The following is a 23,985-nucleotide window of genomic DNA, read 5'->3' as shown; positions in this document are numbered from 1 at the left end:
ATAAATGTTTCTCTCTTTAGAAAAGAGGGAAATAATAAATGGGTGCCGTGCCCTGGCAGACCCACATCTATCTGGTGTTAAATGTTATATTTAAAAGTGATAAAGAAAAAGTATAAGGAAATTTGTATGTACTTGTATATATATATACACACAGACAAAAATGTGTGCGTGTGGAGAGAGGGTGACAGGATTTAACTACAGCATGCTTTGAGCGGAGGATAAGTGAGGAGGGGGAAAGAGCAAGTGCTTTAGAGACGGAGAGAGGGAGTGAGAGAGCATATGTGCAGTAGGGTGGGAGGGTTGGCGAGAGAGGGAGAGAGAGAATGAGAGAGGGTGGACGAGCGGGTGGGTGCTGTGAAATCTGTTAACAGGGGAGCTCTGTGCATTTGTGAGACATCTTGGCTGCTTGCCCAACTTGGCTCATTGTAATCGAGGCATGATCGTCGACTCCAGGCAGCCCTCTCTGCCGCCTCGGCAGCCTCGCGCCTGGACTCAGCCCAGCTCTCCCCGCTGACATGGAAAGACCCGTGAGTGTCTCCTTTCTCCTTCCCCTTCTCATCCCTCTCTCTCAGTTTGAGGTTCTCTCGCTTCCTCTCCTGCTCTGTCGCAGATTGAGCTGCGATTCAGTTGTGTCTCCGGCTCTTTCCTGTCCTCCGTTGTAGCTCCTGTAGGTGGCAGGAATGCTGGTTAGGGAGGAAGCCTTGGCAGCTTTCTCTCTGCAGGCCCCCCTCCTCCCCCTTTCGCCTGCCTGTCCAGGCATGGGTACCGTCCCCTGGCAGACCCACAGCGTTTCTGTGTGTTTTGTGATCGTGTGTGTATATGTGCGTATGTTACCCTTGCTGCTGCACAATCAAAGAACTGGACTGCTGAACCCGGGAGGGGTACCGTCCCCACACATAGTCTCCCCCACTTTGCAGAGGCCAGTGCTCACTTCAGTCTCCGCCATTGGCCTCACTGAGATTCAGAGTTAGCAGCTTGTCTCTCCCTTGCGCCTATTCTTGGTGGCATGTCCTCATGGTGTGTTGTGTTTGGATACCCTGACAACTAGAAGCTGTGAGGTAACCACTTTCCAGCCGGCCGCCTCTTTGAGTGAGTCCCAACTTTTCTCTCATGCTGTCTTTGACTCTACAGGTTTGAAAGACTCATATGGATTCAGGATGTATTCTCTTTGCTATTTCGCTTTAAAGTCTGTGCTGACAACTTTAGTGCAAAAAGGCAGATCTCTCTGACAGCAGGATTTAAGTGCTGTAGTTGAACTCATCCTCTCAGTGGCAGCCAGTCTCTGCAGGCGTACCAGCAGCGGTGATATTGAAACAGCACAGAAGAATTTCTTGCAGTCCCAACGTGACGGCCTTGGTGTGCCTGTGAGCCGTGAGTCATCATTCCGAGCCAGTAATATCACACAGAAGTGGCTTCAGTGTTCTAGCAGTCACTGGGGCAACAGTGGAGGATGACTGACTCACTTTGGCACAGCTGTTTGCTGCCTCTGTCGAGAGGGTCTGACCCCTCGGAAATAATTTGGGAGTGGGAGTGAGAGTGGGATCCGTCTAAACAAGTTGTGTTGCTTCACAGTTTCAATGAGCACCAGTGGTAACTTTTCCTATTAGTCGGTGTTATTGACACTTCTCTGCTGTGAGTGACAACAGAGGATGAAAACACTGGTTCTAGCTCATTGAGTTGAATGACTGTTGTTCATTGAGGATTATCTGAGCACTGTTTGTGTGCTGAATGAAATCCTTCTGATGAAGAAAATTTGTTCTGGCTTGAAATCAGACAGAGGGAAGGATGAATCAGCAGCAAACTCTAATAGCTCTGATTCCATCGTTTTAAAGTTGGGGCAGATATTTGCCCGACACATTAACTATAAATCCCAACAAACTTTAGATCCTGCCTTTTTTTCCGTGTGAAAAAGAAATTGGTGATTTGATTACAGAGATGTGTGTTCACATGCTGGAGAGCATTTATCATGGTTACCAGTGGCTGCCCGCATCCGTTTCAAAACATTAGTACTTGCGTACCGTGCTGCGAACGGATCGGTTCCAGTCTACATCCAGGACATGGTCAAACGTTACACCCCAGCCCGTTCACTCCGCTCTGCATCGGCCAATCGGCTTGTTGCTCCCTCCCTGCGAGCTAAGCACTCAACAAAATCACGACTGTTTGCTGTCCTGGCTCCTAAATGGTGGAATGAGCTCCCCAATGACATCAGGACAGCAGAAAGTCTATACATCTTCCGCCGCAAACTAAAAACACATCTCTTCCGACTATACCTTGAACAAAAGTTTAAACTAACAATTTAGTAGCACTTAAATGGCACTTACTTATAGCACTTTGTAGTTTGGCTTTCTTGAAGAAATAGTACTTTCTTGATTCTTGTTGTTCTGGGTTTGTACCCGCATGGTTGAATGCACTTATTGTAAGTCGCTTTGGATGAAAGCGTCAGCTAAATTAAATGTTATGTAATGTAATCATGGGGCACTGAGATTTATTACGAAGTGTCATTCTCTATACTCACCATTGAGTTCTTCACTCCATAGCAATTGATCTTCCTTATGTGTGTGCTCTCTCAGTCATGGTGTGTATTTGATTCATGTATAAAAGCAACCCGGACAAAATTTCTACCTATTTAACTTCTTTTTTAAACTGGAAGTCATAATCTTTGTAGTATTTGAGATTCATTGTCGCCAAAGTCCAGACAGAATATAGGGAAATTATGTTATTTATCTATTAGTTTAAACTGTGTTGCTGCTATTTTTGGCCAGGTCTCCCTTATTTTTAAATCTCAAAGGTACTAACCTAGTTAAATAAAAGCTAACAATAATAATAATGACAATAATAATACTAGATTACTACTGTTAAAAATGTGGTTTCTCCTCTAGGCAGCTTGCATCAGATCAGAAGTTTTTGTTTTCTTTTTGTATCATCTCATTGGGACATGACAGAATATTACATTTTGGATGATGAATGAGCTTCCTTGTGACTGGCCATTTCAATTGCACCTATTGATAAATTCAAAGGAATGTTTGAAGGAACATTTGTGGATTAAGAGTGATGCTACAATCAGCACTTGATTAGCTTAACTTAGCATAAAGATACGAAACGGTGGGGATGCAGCTAACCTGGTTCTGTCCAAAGGCAACGAAATCCATCCACTAGCACATTTAAATCTCACAAATTAGGTATTTTGTTTAATCATAATAAAATCTATTATAAAAATGACAAGTTGTGATTTTACAGGTTACTCTGCTGCTTGCCACAGGTCTGCAGTCCTCTCATCTTACTCTTAAGAAAGTGAATAAGCGTATTTCCAAAGATGTCCAACTTGTCTTTTATAACAGGCTGTGCAGTTCAGCGGTTGTTGACGTCTCCGATATGTCCTGAACTTCCAGTGATCGTGTCTTCACTGTTGTTTCATTTATTCTCACCTGCGTGTTCTTCAGCTCGGCTGCAGCGCTCAAACACGGGGGCAGCTGTCTCTGCAGAGACTTTCATTATGGGGGCCTCTTGTCGTGTGAGGAGGAATGCCCTGCTGACTGCATCAGCATGTTTAAGATGCTCTGCATATGCATCCTGGCCGCATTTGTAACTGAGCTCCATGATGAATACTCCATGTGTGTTGGGTGTGAGCGGTGTGTGTTATCGCAGCACATGCAGTGGTGTGGACACAAGACATTTTCAAATTGTATGACCATGCATCAACTATAAGTTCACCTCGTTGTCACTCTGTTTATAGGCAGACTTTATTAAAATGCTTGTATTATTTTAAATCTTGTTTAATGGGGACCTTTATTTATTTATATACAGAATACATTAGAATATAATAGGGTAACAACAGCTGAGTATTAAATCTCATTGTTTTTGTACAGACAAAATTGTTTCTATAGCAACAAGTGTGCTAATCTAGCCAGCAATGAGAGTTGGCATAAAATATCAGAATGGATTTGTTGTTTACTTATTCTCTTGTTAAATGATTTCTTATTGAAATCAAGTTTTTCCAGTATTGGACTATTTTATGTTGGGAAAGTTCTTGCACAACTGTTTTGTCTGTGTAAAAAGACTTTCCAAAAAGTATAATTTTTGTAGTGAAACAAAAAAATACATCAGCATTGAAGTAATAATAATAAGCTTAATTTACACCACACTTTCCATACTTTGCTTACTCTATGTTACAAAGTACTAAATTAGAAGAAATAAAACCAAAACATTTAAAACCAGACAAGGCAGTTTACTGAAAGGACATTGGCCACACAAGAGAGAAACTAGTACAAATAAATAAAACAAATAAAAACATTATAGATTAATGCAAATCAAACATTCCCTAAAGCTTTCAGAAGGTGAAGGGTTTTAAGAATTTTTTTTAAAGAAGCTACAGAGGTAGCGTGTCTGAATTCAGTGTGCAGAGAGTTCCAAAGTGGGAGTTACCAGCAGGACTCAATCTGCAGATCTTAGCGGTCGAGAGGTCACAAATCAGCTCAAGAAATATGGCATGGGATTACTGGAACTAAGCTCAAAATATAAAATTCTAACCTAATTTTTGCTGAATATTGGTATATTGTGTCCAGCAGACTGCAGTATTTTGAGCAAATTCTTTATGATCAAAGGTCTGATGTGTCTCCTCTTAGAGCCCCAGTGACATGATGCCCAAGAGGGATCATGGCAGGGACGTGGAGCTGGACAAGAAGATTGAGGCTCTCCGCAGGAAGAATGAGGCGCTCATGAAGAGGTACAAGGTGAGGACGTGTTTGCAGGCAGGGAAGTACCTGTGATGTTCAGACGTGGTTTCCGAAGTAGAAATGCAAGTCTTTGTGTGGGGTCTCCTTCAGGCTTCCTGATTGGTTGTTTTCATTGGGTTGCATGTAGGAGGTGGAGGAAGACAAGAAAAGGGCAGAGGAGGACGGAATGGCACTGCAGAGCCGCAAGGGCAAAGCTGAGGATCTCACCATCACGATCAACAAGTCCACCAGTGTGAGTGTCTCAGAAAATGAGGTGACTGTTGCTTATAATGCTGGTTAGACGATATGGTAAAGACAGATTTTCTATAGAAGACATAATATAGTCCAAGTTATATAAAATGAATAATTTATAACATGTTCCCCTCTTCGGTTTGAAAGCAGGATAGTCGTGTGGTGGTGACAAAGCCATTCAGCGGTGGTTCACCAGCTGGTAAAGGACAGCAGGAGGCCGGGCCTGACAGGGGGGGAGAGGGCCCCTCGCAGAGCGCTGCCCAGGGCCACAGGAAGCAGTTAACAGTCACCATGGCAGGAAAAACGGTAAACGCCAATTTCCACTTGAAGTGACATGGAAAAAAATAAAGAACCCCGAACCCCTGTAGTTTTATTGACAATAATGAAAGTTCATTCAATTTCATTCATTCAAATCAGTAAGCACACCTTGCTGAAAGCAGTCAAACAGTAGGTTTCAGGAAGAAAACAAGTTGCATAGTGTTTCAGCTTGAATTGGATCGATTCTTATCGAGCAATTTAACCAGTTGAGCACACATATTTACTGGAACTTGAATAAGTCTATGTACTAATGATGTAGTTAGTTATCAAAACAGGCTAAATATGCCTGTTTGATGCTCAGCTTAGCTGTGAGTAGTCAAAAAGAGGAATCTACAGCCTGCTAACATGCTAGCAATCAGCTATGCAAGTGCATTGTTTTCAATGTTCAAGATCTTAGATTAGCATGTTGACATGCTAACGTTTAAACATGAGGTAGGGATGAGTCTGACATGAGGCTTGGATGTCATTCGTTATATGGGTGTCAGGTAACAAGCCAAATGTAAATTTTAAAATATTAGTCTGGGGATCACCAGGTTTTTAGTTATTACATTCTCTGGGCACCATTGATATCTGTACCATGTTATAGGACAACACATTTAATGTTTATACAGATATTGTTTTTCATTCTTGGGTCAGAAGTGGACACAAGTGGTGGACTGACATAGCTACCCAAAGAGACATGAAGCTAGCATGGCTAAAATGTGCAGCTGGTGGAGGTACAATATTCCATTTTCATTGCATTTCAGTTACATTTTATTTGTATAGCACCAAATCACAACATACATTATCTCAAGGCACTTTACATATCAAGGTCGAGACCTTACAATATTATAGAGAAACCCAACAGTAATGTATAATATGTAATTTTGTATAAAAAGCTTACATTTGTATTTGAGCTGTCAAGATCCTCTATTTATGAGTGGTCTGTATACAGTCCAGCAGGAGTATATGTGTTTTACTGCATAAGCATGACATGTGTTTGCACCCTCAAAATAAGAATTATGCAGAATTCGGTCATTGTATTTCAATGCACCTGGTGGCAGTTATGACACTAATGAGAGTAACCGTCTCTCCAGGGTAAGAGGGTGGTGAGTGAGAGGCCTGAGAAGAGGCCGGACGCCGCAGACGTCAAGAGCCCTACGGAAGATGGACCGCCGAGGGGCGTAGAGTCAGCTGGGAGGGGGAAGCAACCACCTCACACGAACAAGAGAAGCACATCAGCAGCACAGGTTTGAATGGGACACACTGAACACTCCAGCGATCACATGCTTCAGCGTTAAAAACACGGCACGCACCCTACTGTCCTCTTTCACTCTCACACACCCCCTTTGTTTGTCCTCCGTGGGCTGCACGGACGTGTTTTACATAGATGTCAGACATGTCGGCTGGCCACAGCCCTCCAATGATGGAGCACAATGGTTGTGGACAGGAGGCGTGCTGGGGCTGTGGCTGACTGCTGTGGGATTAGTGAAAGGGGGGCTGCTAACAGAGCTATGGACCAAAAATTCAAAGAATCCAGCATCGTCTGGGTAACTTCTGACTTCTTTGGTGTGATCACACTCATGTCTGATGGTTATTCAGTATATTTTCTCCCTCTGAGGAATCTTTTGTTGTATTTTTTAGAACAAAAAAAAAAATCGTAGATTCTGAGTGTAGATGCCTTTGGGTGTGTGTGGAACAGGCTGTAAAGTTCACAGAGCCCCTCGAGTGCCATGAAGACTAATTGAAGACAGATAGATGCAATAACTGCTCAACAAAAGGCTGCGTTATCAGTAATATAATGAGACAGGAGAAATGACTTTTTAATATCAATAGCTTTACCATATGCCGGATGCTTGAGATCCTATGTTTAACACACATAGGCAGAGAGACATGCACCACCCCCAGCAGGGATGTGAAATGCCACACTATCACTGACCTTAGCCCCCCCCGGGTATGTAGCAAGTCTGGAACAGCTGCTCTGCCTCAGGCTGAAGCATGCGCACACCCACACAAACACACACACTCGCATGCACACACACACTTGCGGCCCAATCAATGAGCTGATGCAGGGCACAGACAGCTGATCCTCACCACTGTAAACACAGACACAGTCCAGCCACAGGAGGGGTCTCTGGACACAACACAAAGTGGAGTCTCTTTCTAAATATATGTACACACACACACACACACACACACACACACACACACACACACACACACACACACACACACACACACACACACACACATCATGTTTGTACTTCTATCTTGGTGAGGACACTCATTGACATAATACATTCCCTAGCCCCTTACCATTACCCCTTAACCATCCAAACTAAATGCCTAACCCCAACCTTAACCGAATTTTAACCCTAACCCTAAAACCAAGTCTTAAAGGGATAGTTCACAGAAAAATGAAAACCCAGTGTGTGGGTGCGAACGTGAACGTGGCTCCGGAGGAGGATCAGAGCGGACATTTAGGCTAAAAACACAGTGTAAATGACACTGTTTTGAGTGAAATTTGAATGTCGAGGCATAGGGACTCTTGGATGACACCACAGGAGCAGTATGGAGGCATTTTATGTTTTTTTTCTGTTGTGTTTTTTACGTTTGAAGAAGTCGTCACCCTCTGCTTAAATTTTATTGGATTTGGCTGCAACACTGTTTACCCCTAAAACTACAGAAGTGACACTACACCCACTCCTCCATCGGCATAGTGGTAAGTAGATAATGAGTGAATTTTCATTTTTGGTTGAACTATCCCTTTGACCCTCAAACAGCCCATTGAAAAAGTGAGGACCAAACTGTCCTGCTGCAGCGCTGCTCACTGGCCTGTGCTAATGTGCACTAAATCTAGGGGCTGAACCCGCTGTTCTCTTGCCTTTATTTCTGGCCCGTTTGGTCTGTCCTCTTTTTTATTTATCATGTGGATTGAATCAGCAGTTGAACAGTAGCCAGCGCTCCAGTGCACCATGCCAGTGAATCCCAGAGACCTGGTTTCCACGTGGTTGCTGTTTGCAGAACCATTTTCATTTTATATGGCTTATAAGAGAGCAAAGAGGATGAACGCTGCTGAAGGGTGAATCGGGAGGAGGAAATCTCATGTATCTATGTGGTCTCAGAAAAGTATGTGTATGTAAAAGGTCCATGATGAACTGCAGACTACCTCTGCAATATTTTTCTAATGAGCGTGTTCATCAGACATGCTGGAAATGAACAATGACTCTGTGACAGGGGTGTGGTTGTGTGGCAGTGTCCCAGGCAGATCGTAATGCCTGTAAGTGCCTCATGACTAGACGTCATCTCACACTAATGAGAACGAGAGACAGGCGAAAGGAAGTCCAGAATGGACGAGTGAGAGGAAAAGTAAGGAGGGAGGAAAGAGGGGGAGACACTCCTTTGCAGAGCCCACTGTCTGTCTCCAGCCTCCGTTTCTCATCTCTGGATCCTTTAGTGATCTGTCCTCCTGTGGCACAATTGTTTCCCCATTCCCACCATCCTGAAAGGGGTCGATTTGATCTAATTAACATTCGACTGCCTTCTCGGCTCATTATGCTGCCACAGAGACAGGCCTGGCAAGGTGCCAGGAGAGGGTCAGAGAGTAGAGAGGAAGAAGACGTGTAAGGAGGGAGAAAGAAAAGAAACACAGAAGCCAGGGGTTCTTTGTTCCTGCGTATGTGCTAGACCTCATTCGGGAGTGGATAGGAGAGTGTGTGAGTGTGTATGTGTGTGTCATTGTCTGTAGTTATACTAGACCACTCTGCCCAGCATTTATTGTCTTTTCCCCGATGGTCTGTTGATGCAAGTGTTGCTGTTACCGGCAACGTGACTCATGCACTGTTTTCACACGAGCACAACTTGCAGTCAGAAATACACCAGAGCCAAAATTCACACTATTCTCTACCTGCAGTCAGGTGAGTAACATTGACATTCAGCCATCTGTAACTGCACTCAGCTTCAATGACACCCTGTTTGCAAAGTGGACATTTAAAAACCAGAGTACCCAGGGCATGCTATAACCTCCTCAGTCCACTTGGGGGCAGTGTCAGCCTCTTAATCTTTGTGTGTGTGCTCTTGCTTGATTTGCTTTTTCAGTTTGTTGCAGCAGTAATGTGAGTCTTTACAGCCACGTGAAATCAGTGGCAATAAGCAGCTGTGGCACCCTTGTTTTTGTTATGTTAATCTTTCGTCCCCTCTCGGACAGGACGAGGTTAAACTGGGGCAGAAGCACACAGAGGAGCAGCACAGTGCCATGGTTTCCAAAATAGACACACAAACATACCAATATTTAAATGAGAATATTGATGCTGTATCTCTAAAACATCCTCTTCTCAGGTTTGAGATAACTCATAAGCCAAAAGGTTGTTGTTCCAGGTTTGCACCCTCATCACCAACACACAGAAAGCCACACCCTCCTTTTCTAGCTCGTGTGGTCACATCACTGGAGTAGCTCAGAGATGTCTCACAGATCAGGCGTGCGATAAACAGGCTGACGAGGGAGGCAGGGACGACGGGCTTCAAAGGCCCGCCGAATATGCCACATGACAAATGATGCCGTTCATGCCCCTTCGGCTCTCCGTCCGTCGCCTGCCCTAAAGTCTGAGCCGAGTGAAAAAAAGGATGTAAGGTGCAGTGTTTTTTGCATGTGTTTCGAAAGCGTGACTGTTTTGGTCAATAAAATAAATTGTAAACCTCTGCAGGCGTATTCAGGCCGAAACAATGGCAGCTTCTGGAGGCTTGACAGTCCAGAATGAGAGCAAACCTTTCATTTTGTCCCCCTCTTTAGCAATTTTTACCATCTAAAAGTCCTACTGCATTGCCCATACTCCATGTGATGTCTACATTACCTGTCTTGGCCCCTGATCCCGGTTAGGCCCTGTGGAGGCCACCAATTGAAAAGTGCTTATTAGCAGGGCGGCAGCAGGAGACGGCCTGTTGGAACATGTGAGAAGCACTGTCCCTTGTGTCCACTGATGTTCTCCAGGGCCAGAGGAGAGGAAATTGAAAACACAGGGATGAGCACAGATGCTATGTACAAAGCAGAAAGGCAACATGTTTACTTGACTCTGATTGGTCCACACCTGCGGGGAAAACATCACCCATCTTTTTCTTTTTTTTTCTTTTTTTACTGGAACTGTGTTATGTCTCTTTCTCTGACAGTTTGTTTCTGTAGCTGTGAGACATAATATGCAGAGGAGAAGCATGTACAGTAGATGGGTTTTTTTCCCTTGGTAACACAAAATTTTCATTTTCTCTAGACATCGATGTAATCTCCCTCTTGCTGTAAAAGAGAAAGAAAATTGAACGCTGACAGGCACTGTCCCTCAGAGACTGCTGTTTTTTTTTTACATAATGTCCCTCAAAGCACAGCACTGTTTCTAGACCGGATTTACTCCAGGCGTTTGTAGCGAGAACCCACAGCCTCTGTCTGCTTTGATGTGTTAAGAGCCTGCATCACATCTCCCTCCTCTCCCTTTAGTATTAGCCAACAAGCCTTTCTGCTCTAATGGCACTAATCAATAAACAGGTTAAGAGGGGGAAGAAGGAGGAAGGGGACCTAATTACATTTACAAAGCAGTACACTACATTTTTTTGTCTGGAATATTGTCTCAGAGAGTTTGATTGTGTTGCCTCGCAGTCAGCACGGTTGACGAACAAGAGGCTTTTTGTAATGGATGCTCACTGGGCACAGCGGCAACCTTTAGTTTTGACAGTGCGGCAGTGATTGGCATATGCAGAATGCACGAAAATACTACAATACCTCTGTTTGTTCCCTTTTTTTTATTTGATCCCAGTTGATCTGTATTGACCCACTGAGAAATTATTTGTTTACAGATGAGAAGCTGCTCTTGTTTATGACCACCCATGTCTAATGGGAGGCTATTGTTTAGCTGTTTTCCTCCATTGCTCTGGTTAGTGTGTAGAATGATGCATCAAATATATTATAATGAGACACAGAGTGGTGCGGGTGATTTAATTTAGTAAATGCCAGTGATTCATTACCGAAGAGTGGATAGCACTGTGATATAAATCATAGGCTGTAAATAAAGATGGACGACGCAACAAAGCCAAAAGGCCGCCATCTTGCGCCTTTGTTTGGTCTGTGTCCCTTCCATTAACATGGAGGAGACAGGATCAATGACTTATACTGCAGCCGGCCACCACTGTAACAATATAATATACCATAGTCATCAGTTTTCATAAATGCCTTGACATACATACACATTAAACACAAATGTCTGTATATCTGCCTGCAACATTATAGAGTTTGTTCAGTTTATTTTTTCTTATAAATGTCAGTCAGGGTTTAAAGTTAAGTTTTTGTCTTCTATGTTCGTGTCCTTGAACACTGATGGGTACGAGTAAATTATTAAATTATTAAATATCAACTCATTCTTTGACCTCCATCCATGAACATGACAGAGGAGGAATTTATGACCTATACTGCAGCCATCCACTAGGGGGCGATCAAAATGCTTTGGCTTCCCTTTTCATGAGCAGTCATGTCTATGGTCCATCTCTATATACAGTATATGATATCCATCTACATTGAGAAAGACACTTGCTTTTATGTATTAAACCCCACTGAAATGTTTTGTGTTCACGTAGGAGCCAGAAAGCCCTCTTGCCAGCACAGACCTGGACATCCCCACACTGAAAGAAGAGCAGGAGGAGTATCTGAGGTGGAAGAAAGAGCGCGAGCAGATCGACAAGGAGAGAGTGGCTCGGCATAAAAACGCAAAGGGCCAGTGGAGAAGGGAATGGGACGTGGACAAGACTGAGAACATGTGAGACTTTTCCCGAGGCACTTTGATTTTTCACAGCTGTGATAGTAGATCTCTCTCAGAGAAATCTTTTTCAATCTATTTCCATGAAATTTCAACTGAGTAGCTTTATTCTTCTTCAGAATTGGCTTATGAAGGGACACTTGGCGGTGGTTGTTTAAGGAGAGTAGAGCTTTATTTGGCCAGTTAGAAATAGTCACGAACTCCTGGTCTTCAATCAATCTCATAAAAACATAAAAAAAATCTTTATCTCTCTAGTTTCCTCTAAAATCAGATGCTTCTTCATAGTGGTTTCCATTAGTATCAAATAATGAAATTCAAAAATTACATTCTGTTTTCTGTAAGTAATACTTAAATATATATATATATATAAATTATCTTTTATTGTGATATTTTTGCAAAAATGATTCTGTGCTGTCTTGCCTATCATGTTAATGAGAAGATGGAAACCACTCATGTTTGCAGCAGTTTGCTAGCTTGGCTTAGCATAAAAACTGCTAGCTGCCCAAAGGTTAAAACATAAACCTACCTACCAGCACAAATAGAAACGTAAACATGATTAAATTCGTGGTTTCACAGGCAGAAAAGCAATGGAGCTGACATAATTTTGTGGCTACAAAATTGATAACTAACTAGAGACAGTTAACTTGTAAGCTTCAGACATGCTGGTAGTTAGGTGTTTTTAACCACTGGACAAAGTTAGGCTAGCTAATTTCCCCTGCTTCCAGTTGTTATGCTCTGCTAACTGTCTTTGAGTTAATAGGCTTTGTAGTGAAAAATTAAAGCCTCTTCTTTTACCTCTGAAGTCAGCTAAATTGAATTTTCAGTGCAGATGTAGATAACAAACAAACAAAACTAAGCTTGAAGAACAGCCTGTTTATTTCTAGGGGGATGATTCAGTAGAAGCATCTATTAGATGAGCTGTCTGGATTTTATGCCACATGATCACAAGACTATATCAAGTCACAGGATTAAATCAAAACTGATTACATCACAAAGTAATTACTGTTTAAGTGAATTGTGTCATTGTATGTGTTATGTTACTATAACGTGTTGCAGACTATCTCTGATTCTAAAATGAGTCGATGAGCAGTATGTTGGAGCCTGCCCTCACTTTCCTTTGTGAAATCACACGATAGCGCCTCCGACTAACTGGAGGGAAAAACACAACCCATTCATTTTAAACAGTTGTTGGATTTGAAACAATCTGGGCTGTAATACAAAGGGTGAAACCCGCAGAATAAATAAACGGGCTGAGTAAATTAATGTGCTGTTTAAGGAAGCTTCAAAATTTAAAGAGACAAGGAAGGAGACGCTATTTTTAGCCAGGGCTACGGGATGGAATGCCTTGCCTTATTTGGCGACACTTAAACAAGACCCTTGAGTCAGAATAGGGGAGGAAATGTATTTTTGACTCAACTATTTAGGTGGTTTCAGTGGATGTACAATACAAGGGTGTGACACATGGAGAGAAAACACCTCTCACTGCTTCTGCATAAAGGCCTGTCAGAAATGTGCAGTGATGATACTCAAATATTAAAAGAGAATGTTGATGGGGCTGTTATGTCACTTTGAAATTAAAATTGTTTTTCTGTGTATCTCAACCTTTGCTTTTAGGTTTTCAGACAAATCCCTGCCTGATAGAGACTGGGGGACTTGTAGCAGAGGTAAGACCGAAAACATGAGAATAAGACATGATAAAAGATGGATTTCAATGTTCGTGTTGTATTATTTTTGTATTATTCATTATTTATTATTTTTAATTTCAGGTGGACGAAGTGCTAAAAGAGGACAACCCAGGGCAAATGTGGACCCAAGAGGTATCCCACTCTGAACTATTGTGTATTTATCAGATAAGTCCCTTAAGATAATCATACAGGGTACAGAAAAGGTAATAAAGCCCCTTTTTTGTGAGATGTGTAGTTTTTTTGTTGTCAATTCAAACAAATTCAAGCACAAAGAGTGAAGAAACTATAAAAATGTTGTTTGTTTATTTATTTGATAGGGACAGTGCTCAATGACAACCGCCAACATTTTTTTAAATGAACGTGACTTAGCTGTATAGGCTAATTTTCATCTCCCATTCGTAGACAGTTCTTACAAGGCAACCTGACTTAAAAAATAACGACCTCTTATCTTATAAAATTACAAATATCTATGCATAATTCATGTGCGTTATATATAACATCTAAACTAACTGTACAATAAACTCATGATTAAAACTTTACACTTGATAAAAACAAGTAAATAACCTACGATTAAAGCACAACACCATCAAATCATATGAGATTAAAAGGAATTCTTACACATGATTACAAGTTCAATTTGCTTTCAGCCATATCTTAAGTTAAAATTTAAATGTTAGCTAATGTCTACTTCTTTTTAATTGAACATGTAAACTTTTCCCATAGTTAATGACTGACTGAGAAGACTGTTTACCCAAACTTGCTGCATCTGTACAGCACAACACAGCCCCCCCTGGTGATTGCTCTTGTTACCCTGCCACTACTGTCCCTCTGCATTATAAACTGATTAGATTGTAGTTTCGTATGTGGCAGTGGTGATAGCTATTGTGTGCTAATTGTGACTTCCTGTATTCCCCTGTCATACAGGACGTGAGAAGCGAGGAAAAGACAAGGTAGCTAAAAAAGTGCTGGTGATGAGCAGTAACGCTAAAGGCAAAGATCGCTTGACTGGGAGGGCCAGGAGGTCAGTATCAGTGAAACACGATTTAGTGCTACACCAAAAAAACATCTTGATGTTAAACTTGATTGGAGTGTCTCTCACCACAGCCTCAATGAACTGTTAAGAGAAAAAGTTACTATGACGAATGAAATATGTGAATTGGCTGTGAAGGCACATTGTTTTCCCGCACTTTGCCGAATGTACGAATTCCCCTGGATGTCATGAGACATGATTTAGAAGTTGTGGCAGCTGACTAAATCACCCAGAAGGCCTCATTCACGTCTCACTGCATTCACTTTTTATTTTTCTCCTCCAGCTCCTCTGTTGTGAAACAAGCCACTGTGCTGCCTGTTGACGAGGCGTTCAGGCTGCGCAGTTACACAAGTGTTGCTCAAAATAATCATAATCTCAAAAAGCCATGCGACCACAGAACCGGATGTGTGAAAATGTACCCGATGATCTATTGTATCTGTGTGTCTGTGGTGGCAGTAGGTAAAGGGTCAGGGAACAACGTAGAAACCAACTCTCAGTTGCATCCAGACCAATTCTTGGTATCAGGATGTGCTTCTGTCACAGCTGGCAGTAGATCATGGTGCAGTGAGAGGCAGCCCACAGGCCACTGATTCTACAACAGCTGAGATCAAAGACTCAGCTGGTAGAGCAAAGCTAGCTGAGCTTTTATTTGAATATACAATAGAAAGAAATATGCTTATTTGTTTTATTGTCCAGGGTTGGATGAGAAAATATCACTCTCATGTCTGTACAGTAAATATGAAGCTGTATACCAGCAGGAGATCGTTAGCTTGAATAGTAAATAGACTGAATGGACTGAATGGCTTTTCTACTAAGGGTCACTTCAAAGCACATGTCACATTCACACACACATTCATGCAGTGCATCCATACACTGTTGTTTTTTTTTAATCACAAATTATTCATACACTGTTGGAACAGCCGTCATGGGCAATTTGGGTTCAGTATCTTGCCCAAGGACACACAGAGTGGAGGAGCCGAGGATTGAACCACCAACTTGCTGGGCAGGGGAAGACACCCTCTTCCTCTTGATCCCCAGCCGCCCCAAAATAAAAAAAAATTGCATGTGGCTATGTGCGGGACAATTTGTGGCCAGTCATAACAACTCCTTTGCTTGTTTTTTGTGTGAATTAAACAAAGAATATCACAGACAGATTTTTACCTTTGGGCAGGACCAGGCTAGCTGTTTCCCCCATCTTTCCAGTCTTTGTGCCAAGCTAAGCTAACTGACTTTAGCTTCATCTTTGCCTTACAGACATGGTATAATGCTAACAGGAAATGAAATGATAATAGCATCACTATTCTAACATTGTTACTGAGATGCTTGATAGAAGTTGCTTGTACATTACATTTTTACATTTTCATTTTTCAGATGGCAGGCAGGTGAAGAGGGAGAGAACCTACAGGTAAGAACTCAAACCTGTTTCAATATGAACTGTGCAGTGGTTAATAAAGGTTACTAAAGAATCAAAAGTACCTGATTTGTTGTTCTAATCTCATCCTTTAGATGTCTGATACAACATTGGAGGAATTCCTGGAGGAACTTGATGCCCTCACAGATGTTGACGTAGAGGATCAGACAGGTCAGGACACAAAAACAAAGCTGTCGCCCAGCTCAGATCTGCAGAGCGTGTCTGAGGAAGTGAGTGGATCCGCAGCACCCGTGTCAGCTGCTACGTTGAGAGAGGACGCCTCCTCTCAGGGGCACCCAGAGGCCCTGTCTCCCCGGAGTTCAGAGAAGAAAGTACGCTTCTCGGAGGAGCTCATCCAGGGAGCTCGTACGAGGCAAACCGCAGGCTCTCAGGACTCTGCCAGCTCGGAATCGAACTTAAAAGCTTCATCACCATCATCTAAACAGAACAAACAGGAAGTGCAAGGGCCACAGCAGCCTTTCGAAAGTGCCAAGCAGGATGACGGAAGTCCTCAGGATCAGGGCGATGATCCGTCTGCTCCTCCTGTCGCCCAGTGGGAGTCTTATGAAATTGAATGTACTAAAAAAGACAGCAACCCCCCCACATCTCCCAACTCGCCCCCTGCCGAAAAAGCCTGTGCCTCTCCAGAGAAGGCCTCTCTCCAGCCTGTAGAGCTTGCTAAGTGCAATATCAGCAACACAAACGCAGGTATGAAATATTCTCAGTGGCCCTGACTTCTCTGACAACACATTTGGATGACATGTACCTGAGATACTGTTGGTTTTTTCTCACACAGACGAGCTAATAGACTCTGGTCTGTCTGTCCTGAGCCTGGAGTCAGGAGAAACACACCCAACGCATTGTACCAGCAGCGACAAGGTCAGTGTGAGAGACAGGATGAGGGATGGGAGGATCAATAGATGTGTAAATCCACTGATGGAGGGAAGTGCAAATGGATGATCAGTTAAAATGATGAAGAGAGACGGGCTGTAATATTCAATTTCAGTTGAAGTGTTTTTACCACCTCTGAGGCCTGTTTCGCGTTAAGGAGAAATAACATCTCATCCAGCATGGAAACAGCCAGCTGATGTACAGTATCTGACCTTAAATCATCCCCACAGGAAATAACGTGACGGGCCTGAGATTAATAAACAAACTCTGCATCGTACAAGTTAAATTACTTTTTGCAAGCTTAATTTGTTTTGTATGTTTTTTGTTTTTTTGCAGGCGAGAGAACACGGGAAGATTGTCTGACTGACATTTTCAGGATGGAAACACCGAAACCAAAACCCAGCCACACAGAGCGACACAAAGCTCTCGTGTCTTTGTATTCGGATGCTTCATTTCGCTTCAGGTTGCTCTTTTTCGAGATGTCAAGTTTTCGGCTCACACGCGAAACCGTGGTTAGTGATTTTGCTTTGGTGCGTGGCCTCCCATTGAAGTTCTCAAACATCTAAGATTTGACATAGGAATGGTGAGCCGTTTCCCTGCTCAAATATTTTTGGATCAAAGCACTTTATGAACATAAAAGTACGTGTCCTGACACCTTAAACAGTATGTTGGTATGCTGCTCAAGTGCAATATCACTAAATGTTTACATGTGGATGAACATTTCAAGGTACACATCAGGAGGCCAGCTGATCTGTTCATCGTAGGTAGCCCTCGAAAAGATAACTTCAGCCACACCCATGTTGTCTAGTGCCTGAATCTGCCTTAGAGGTATTTTCAATAATGGAATAAAGTCTGTATCACAGTGTATGATGATGCAGTCGTGACAGACCTACAGAGTAGAGTCTGTGTATCTACACTCACATCTGAGTGAGTGGAAATTATTTGTTTACTGCTTCCAGCATGGGTCAATGTCCTTACCTGAATTTAGAAATCAATATATTATTGAAGGGCACATTTGAGACTTATTGTCTTATTGGCCTCTGACCAAGACACTGGTAAGTTTCCAAAATATTACCACTCGCTGTGGTATTTGCTTTTAAGGAAATTTAAAAGGGATGTCCACTGATTTTACTTGAGGGGCATAGTTTTGTCATCTGTGTTAGTGCGACACAGTGTGAAAAAAGTTGCAACATGTCTTCTGTGGCTCCGGATGTGAAAATCTGAAAAAGAAAACCCCCGATGATGTCATAGTTAAGTTTGTCTCAGTTTGGGAAATCTGTTCAGACTATTCTTTCCCCAAAATTCATAGAAGTACAGGTCTAAAACATTGCTGTATTCTTTTAATATTAAGTATCCAATAATGCTGTTATTAATGGTCAGCTGGTAGTTACCAGCCTAAAAGTTTGCAATTTTAAAATCAGTCTTCCCAGGTGATCAATAACACTGTAGAATTAAAACCTCAAACTTGCCCTTAAACACATTGCTATTGTTTCTTAAAGTCAGCACAGTGTCACAGCTGAATCCCAATCAGCTGTTCTTCCCCACAAATGTAATGTTTTACACACTTAATGGAATTATAACATACGATTTACAAATGTAAACAATGGTCAGCACAAACATGAAAGTCAAAGTTGTGAATCAAAAACTAATTTTTGAATATTTTGCTCAAGTTGTTTTTAGTCTTGGAGCGTGGGACGGACAGACTCGTTCTAATGAAAGAACATTATCCAGGTCCACTAGGATTTAGCCTTTAGTCCACAGACACCCTGGATTCAGCTGTAATTCCCTCCTGACACTGTTCTGCCACTTGGTCTCTTTTATAATCATGAAAAACAGCTAATATTTTTTAAAAGGGTTTAGCCTGCTGTCGTGCCTTGCATATCGGCTTCTTCAATACTGAAGGTGTTTCATGGTTTGTATCATAACATACTGTAGTGTTAAATGTACTGTGGTAACAGTGCAGCGTCAGTATTGATTTTATTTATTTGCCTCTCCCAGCGGACAAGAGAATGTTATAACTAGAATGATTGTTGCAAATCTAAAACTGTATGTGCATTATAGTGGCTGTTTTTATTGTCTGTGACATGTATGGATTTGTTTTTATTTATTGCCAGTCTACTGTTGTGTGTTTGGTATCAGTGATAGTAAGAATGCCTCACAAGAACTCTGTCCTCAAAGAAGGTTTTTGGCGTTCGTCAATGCTTCAGTTTAGTAAACGGTTATGTAACCGTAAGTAGACGAGATAGTGGATATGCTCTGAGCTGCTGGGCCCTGTCAGCCTCAACTGTGGTTACATAAAATACAAATAGTCCAGAATGTAGTCGAAGCACACTGGGAAAACGAAGAAACACGTTACGATGATACATGCTGTTTTTGAGTCGGGGCTTTATTCTGTATTATATATGGAATTTAAACGAGAGGTAAAAGAAACAAGTTTAAAAAGCTGGTTGGTAAAATGAGCTCTGAAATATAAAAACATCCCTGTGGGATTAAAATTAGTGATATGGATTTTCGGACCTTCAACCACACAGCAGCTCGTCCTTGTTTAGTTTGTTCATTTAGTTTTCAGACATCTGCATCATCAGCTCACTGAAGTGACAAATGTAGGAGGAGTAAGTGACTGTCTTGCTCTACCACTGCTGTCCTCCATGTTTTTACACACACACTCACGAGGAATGAATGTGTGTGTGTGTGTCTGTGTGACCTCAGCTCATCATAACTTAATTCTAGCTTCATTTACTGTAGAACAACGTGGAAGGAACGAGCAACATCAATAAAGTTTTTCTCTATTTCAAATTCTCTAATCACGCCTGGCGTTATTTTGTTGCACCCTCTCATATCACCCTTGCCACCTGCTATTACACCATGGATGCAAATTAATTCATCCTCTGGAGAGTCTTTGAAAAGCAAAGGCCACTCCAGTGAATCTCAGAGGGAACGAAAAAGGGGCAGAAATTGTAGCTTTACCAGCCTGTTAAGTTTGACCTTGGTCCGTTGACTCTGCCTTCATGTTGGATTTGATTAATTTCTGCTCTCTCTGCAGGGCTGTTGAATTGAAAGCTGCAGCCTCTCGGCCCTACAGGTGGGACCTCCCGTAGGTGCTACTATTTTAATTATCTCCTCCCGCGGCTGTCTCCATAGCAGCCTTCTGCCACTGAGGCTTTCAGGCTTTTGTGTGTTATTGTAGAGAGCTGTCTAGACCTGCTCTGTGTGAAGACAGCTTCGAGATAACTCGTGATTTGGTGCCATATAAATGAAATTGATTTGATTTGACTTGTGACCTGTTGTACAGCATCCTCACTCTCCTTGAAATGTTGAGCTGTCCTTTTTTTAACACAAGCTGAAAAGGTTTTTCGATCCCTGCTTATGAGATTATAACACACACAGTTTCCGTCTATCACATTGCCGGTTCACTTTGGTGCGAAGCTAATAGTTTGGAGTGTCTGATGCAATAGTGCACTACAGTGGGGGTGTTGATATTATGGAAATAAGAGCTGTAGGCTGTACTAAAGGATTGAAGGGCAGTGTAGGATTATGTCAGCTGCTCTGTGCAGTGAGGGGAAGCTTCACAGGGGAAAAAAATCAAAAGACTCAACTTTTGGGCAACACAGTGCAGGGGGCTGTTTTTATGTGCATCAATAGACTTTTTTAGTTTTTGTGCTGGGTTGGAAATTTGCGGCTTGGAGAAGGGATTCTTCGACAGTAGCTTTAGATTGATATCAGAGCGTTATCAACCTTCTCCTCGATCTGCGAGAAAGCAAAAATGTGTATTTTCTTAAAATGCTTGAGCTCAAATCTGCATATGGTTCCTGCAGGTTTGTGCTGCCTTATGTCATCCCTGTGTCTGTGGCACGGGGATAATAGAAGGTGGAGAGCTGACAGTCAAAAGCCTCTCTGTTTCATTAGCGTTGATGGATGTAGGTTAAGTGGAGGCGATGGGCCGGCCATGCGACCCTGACAGCACCTCACACAGGCAGGTTGGCAGTCCCCACTGAGCATGTGCGTAACAACCCCCCAGATCCCCACCCTGTCATGGTTCTGGATGTAACAACCACGCCTCAACAGCTGCAATGATCAAGGGAGTGTTCTCCCCCCCTCCTCCACCACCATCCTCCCTCCTTCATCCCCACGCCGAGGAGACAGGGGGCCGGGCTGACAAGGTGAACATGTGCCCTGTCTGCCATGGTGATCGTGGGTCGGCCCTATTTTGGTTTAGGTCGCATCATCTAATAAATGAGGTCAGTATAACCAAAGAAATAAACAAAGAAATTGCTTTTCTGACTTAGCAGAAATATTCACTCAAAAAATAACTAATCCTAAAACGTTGACCTCAATTAAATTTGCATGTCACTTAAGTACATACGTTTTTTGACTTTTTTACAATAACTCAACATGATAGAAAATACCTTTGACCATGGAAATACATAAAGTCAATGTTTTGGACATAATTATTATTTGAGTGTTTGATTTAGTTTTCTGTTGAAACGTGTGATTTAGTTTTTATTTCTATTGCTTAAAAATGAATATTATAATCACACTGACATATTGTTGTTAGGTAACAATTGTAAAGGCTAGCTTAGTTAGCCACACGTGAAGCTAATTTTAATCAGCTAAATGGGTCAGATATCTTGTCCCACCTCTCAGCTTTAAAATCATTTCAATATTTCTTCCTTTTTTGACCTTGACAGATTCAACATTTTATTTGCTTCCTACATAATAATAATATATAATATTCTGAATATTTTTAGATCATCTACATCATATCTATTTTTTTTTTGTTTCAGTTGTGAAAACTAGAAATATTGTGCCATGAATTTTTCAAAAGGTCAAACGACATAATTATTAAACACCAAAGCTGACAACGTTGTACCTAGACGCACAGAGCATCACGTTTTGTTTTAAAATGCATAACTCCTCACCACTGCCCTTTTGTTAATTGAAAAAGCTTTTGTTCACTGCCTTCACATTGTTCACCGGCGCTGCCAGACAACGTGCTAATATGAACATACATTTTGTAATGGTGTCTTGCTCAAACAATGAAGGCCTTTAATCCCTGCAGCTTTGGTGGAAAAGGTCTCCTGGTTGTAGTAGTAGTCAACCCTGAATACGTCAAAGCTGGAGGGGAAATAATCTTCCCTCAACCCTTTAATGTTGTTGCATGCTTTAGGGCGGCGGGGGGAAAACACAACCGAATGAAATGACTGGTCGGCGTGTATCTGTCACTAACCGACCTGCCTGCCTGCGTTTCAGTCTTCAGCCGGCGAGACTTACACCTGAGGCCGAGACGATAGCCAGCAGTTAGCGAGCGAGTCACAGAAAAGTCGGATTCTTGCAGTTGTCAGTCAGTGCATGTTCATGTGTTTTAGGAGCGTAGCTTTTGACGAGAGTAAAGAAAGTAAGGGGTGGGACGTCGGTTGCATACTTTCAAATTGTCGCCTGCTCTTGTTACCTTTCCACGATTACCAACCCTAGCTTTAATCAAACGTTTGGAAAAACAAATAGGACAGATTTGTCTGTCTAAAAAAGCCTATTTGGAGTGGAGCTTTAAATATGTTATACACCATATTAATTACCACTCGCTGTCTCACCAGCACAAGCACACCTCTGTCCTCCCTGCTTCGGACACAACTCCCACCTCCCTTCTCACTAATGTGTTGCCTTATACATTCTATGGGTGACACATCCCAGTACAGCTGCAATACCAAAACAACTGTAGTACAAAAATACTAAAAACTAACTTTTATATATTTCTTTAATGATTTGATAAATTTCCTGTTTTAAGATCTAATTTGATCTATGACCTGACTACAAGACAAATTAATCTCATTCTGCTTTTTAATGTATCGCATGAATAATTCCCCGCTAGATAATGTAATCATCTGCCGGGGTGACTGAGTTCAAGAGTCATAAGGTCAGATGCTGCGTCCTGAGTCCGGTGCAGCTCCCAGCAATAACTGTCAGTGCTGATGAAGTCCCTCATCAACAGATCGGCCATTACTCCCGCCATATATCACAATGGGCCGCAAGAGGAACTGGAACTACATCTGTCAAGGCTGCTCTACATAAACAGAGGCCCCCGCAGCATTGACAGGCCTGTCACTGTGCTCTATGGACGCTCTGTTTTACATATTTCTGTCGCACACATGGGAGATGCTTGCGTCTAGCGCTGTCTCCCCTGATGAATTGACTTCCCGTTTGGCCCACCACGCGCATACCTTGGCTCCGGTTCCAAACAGAACCTGTCACATTGACACAACGCGTGCATGTCGCCGCCGTTTACATCACACCGGCAGAGACAGAGTGGCTTTTATTTGTCAGCGTGATAGTAAAAGATGCTCGTCACCGCCAGCACAGAAACACAAACCTTTCAGCAAACACAGTCCCTTTCAGAAAGAGAGCCGGACCAAAAATAGCAGCATGAGCAGCAGCGGCATTGTGTAATGTGTTCTCTTGTGTTGTACCGTGCACACAACAGAGCCCTCGAATCAATACACCTCCCTCACATGCTGCTGAGAGAGTGCACGGGGCGGTTGGTCTTATTTCCACTTCAGACCACATGTGACTGAAGTGGTTTCAGGGAGAGAGGCAGCGAGTGAAGCTGTGGCGGACTGGGAGATAAATGCCGCTCTTTCTGCAAGGGGGGACAGTCGCCTCTGATCACAGTGGACAGTTCACTAGAGCAATTAAAAAGGCCCCCCATCAGAATTGGATTGAACACCCATGATCACAAGACTGACCATAAACTGCCTGCTCCGTGTGCTGAGCGTGCACTGATGGGATTTCTGATGAAGCTACTCCTTCATATCAAATGTGGGGTTTCCACTCTGAAGCCAATTTTCAACATCACCCTCCATTCTGGCTCTGCATAGATCAAATGTCATTAACATACCGGGTTATACAAAACCATAGAAGTGAG

At 42.5% G+C, this 23,985-nt stretch overlaps 1 protein-coding gene across 6 annotated transcripts; it reads left to right on the top strand.

Moving 5' to 3' along the window:
• The first annotated feature begins 277 nt into the window (after positions 1-277).
• LOC118116228 (coiled-coil domain-containing protein 9B) lies at positions 278-19,873 on the top strand. 6 transcript variants are annotated; one of them, XM_035167678.1, is made up of 13 exons: positions 278-527; positions 4,623-4,730; positions 4,861-4,965; positions 5,112-5,270; positions 6,359-6,511; positions 11,874-12,052; positions 13,667-13,716; positions 13,819-13,869; positions 14,662-14,758; positions 16,139-16,172; positions 16,274-16,886; positions 16,975-17,057; positions 17,406-19,873. In XM_035167678.1, the coding sequence occupies exons 1-13, from the start codon at positions 516-518 to the stop codon at positions 17,430-17,432; spliced, it is 1,671 nt and encodes a 556-aa protein (XP_035023569.1). In that variant the 5' UTR covers positions 278-515; the 3' UTR covers positions 17,433-19,873. The 6 variants fall into 6 exon arrangements, with proteins under 6 accessions (XP_035023569.1, XP_035023568.1, XP_035023566.1 ...); XM_035167677.1 differs by having other exon boundaries at positions 4,861-4,986; positions 5,115-5,270; XM_035167675.1 differs by having other exon boundaries at positions 4,861-4,986.
• Positions 19,874-23,985: the final 4,112 nt, after the last annotated feature.

This window comes from Hippoglossus stenolepis, chromosome 10, assembly GCF_022539355.2.
Source record: "Hippoglossus stenolepis isolate QCI-W04-F060 chromosome 10, HSTE1.2, whole genome shotgun sequence".
Lineage (NCBI taxonomy): Eukaryota > Metazoa > Chordata > Actinopteri > Pleuronectiformes > Pleuronectidae > Hippoglossus > Hippoglossus stenolepis.
This window is presented reverse-complemented; position numbering and strand designations above follow the sequence as displayed.

Coding starts and splice junctions, on each gene's coding strand:
- LOC118116228 (XM_035167675.1), top strand. Junction 5,271..6,358: donor TCACCATGGCAGGAAAAACG/GTAAACGCCAAT, acceptor CCGTCTCTCCAG/GGTAAGAGGGTGGTGAGTGA. Junction 17,058..17,405: donor ATTGTACCAGCAGCGACAAG/GTCAGTGTGAGA, acceptor GTTTTTTTGCAG/GCGAGAGAACACGGGAAGAT.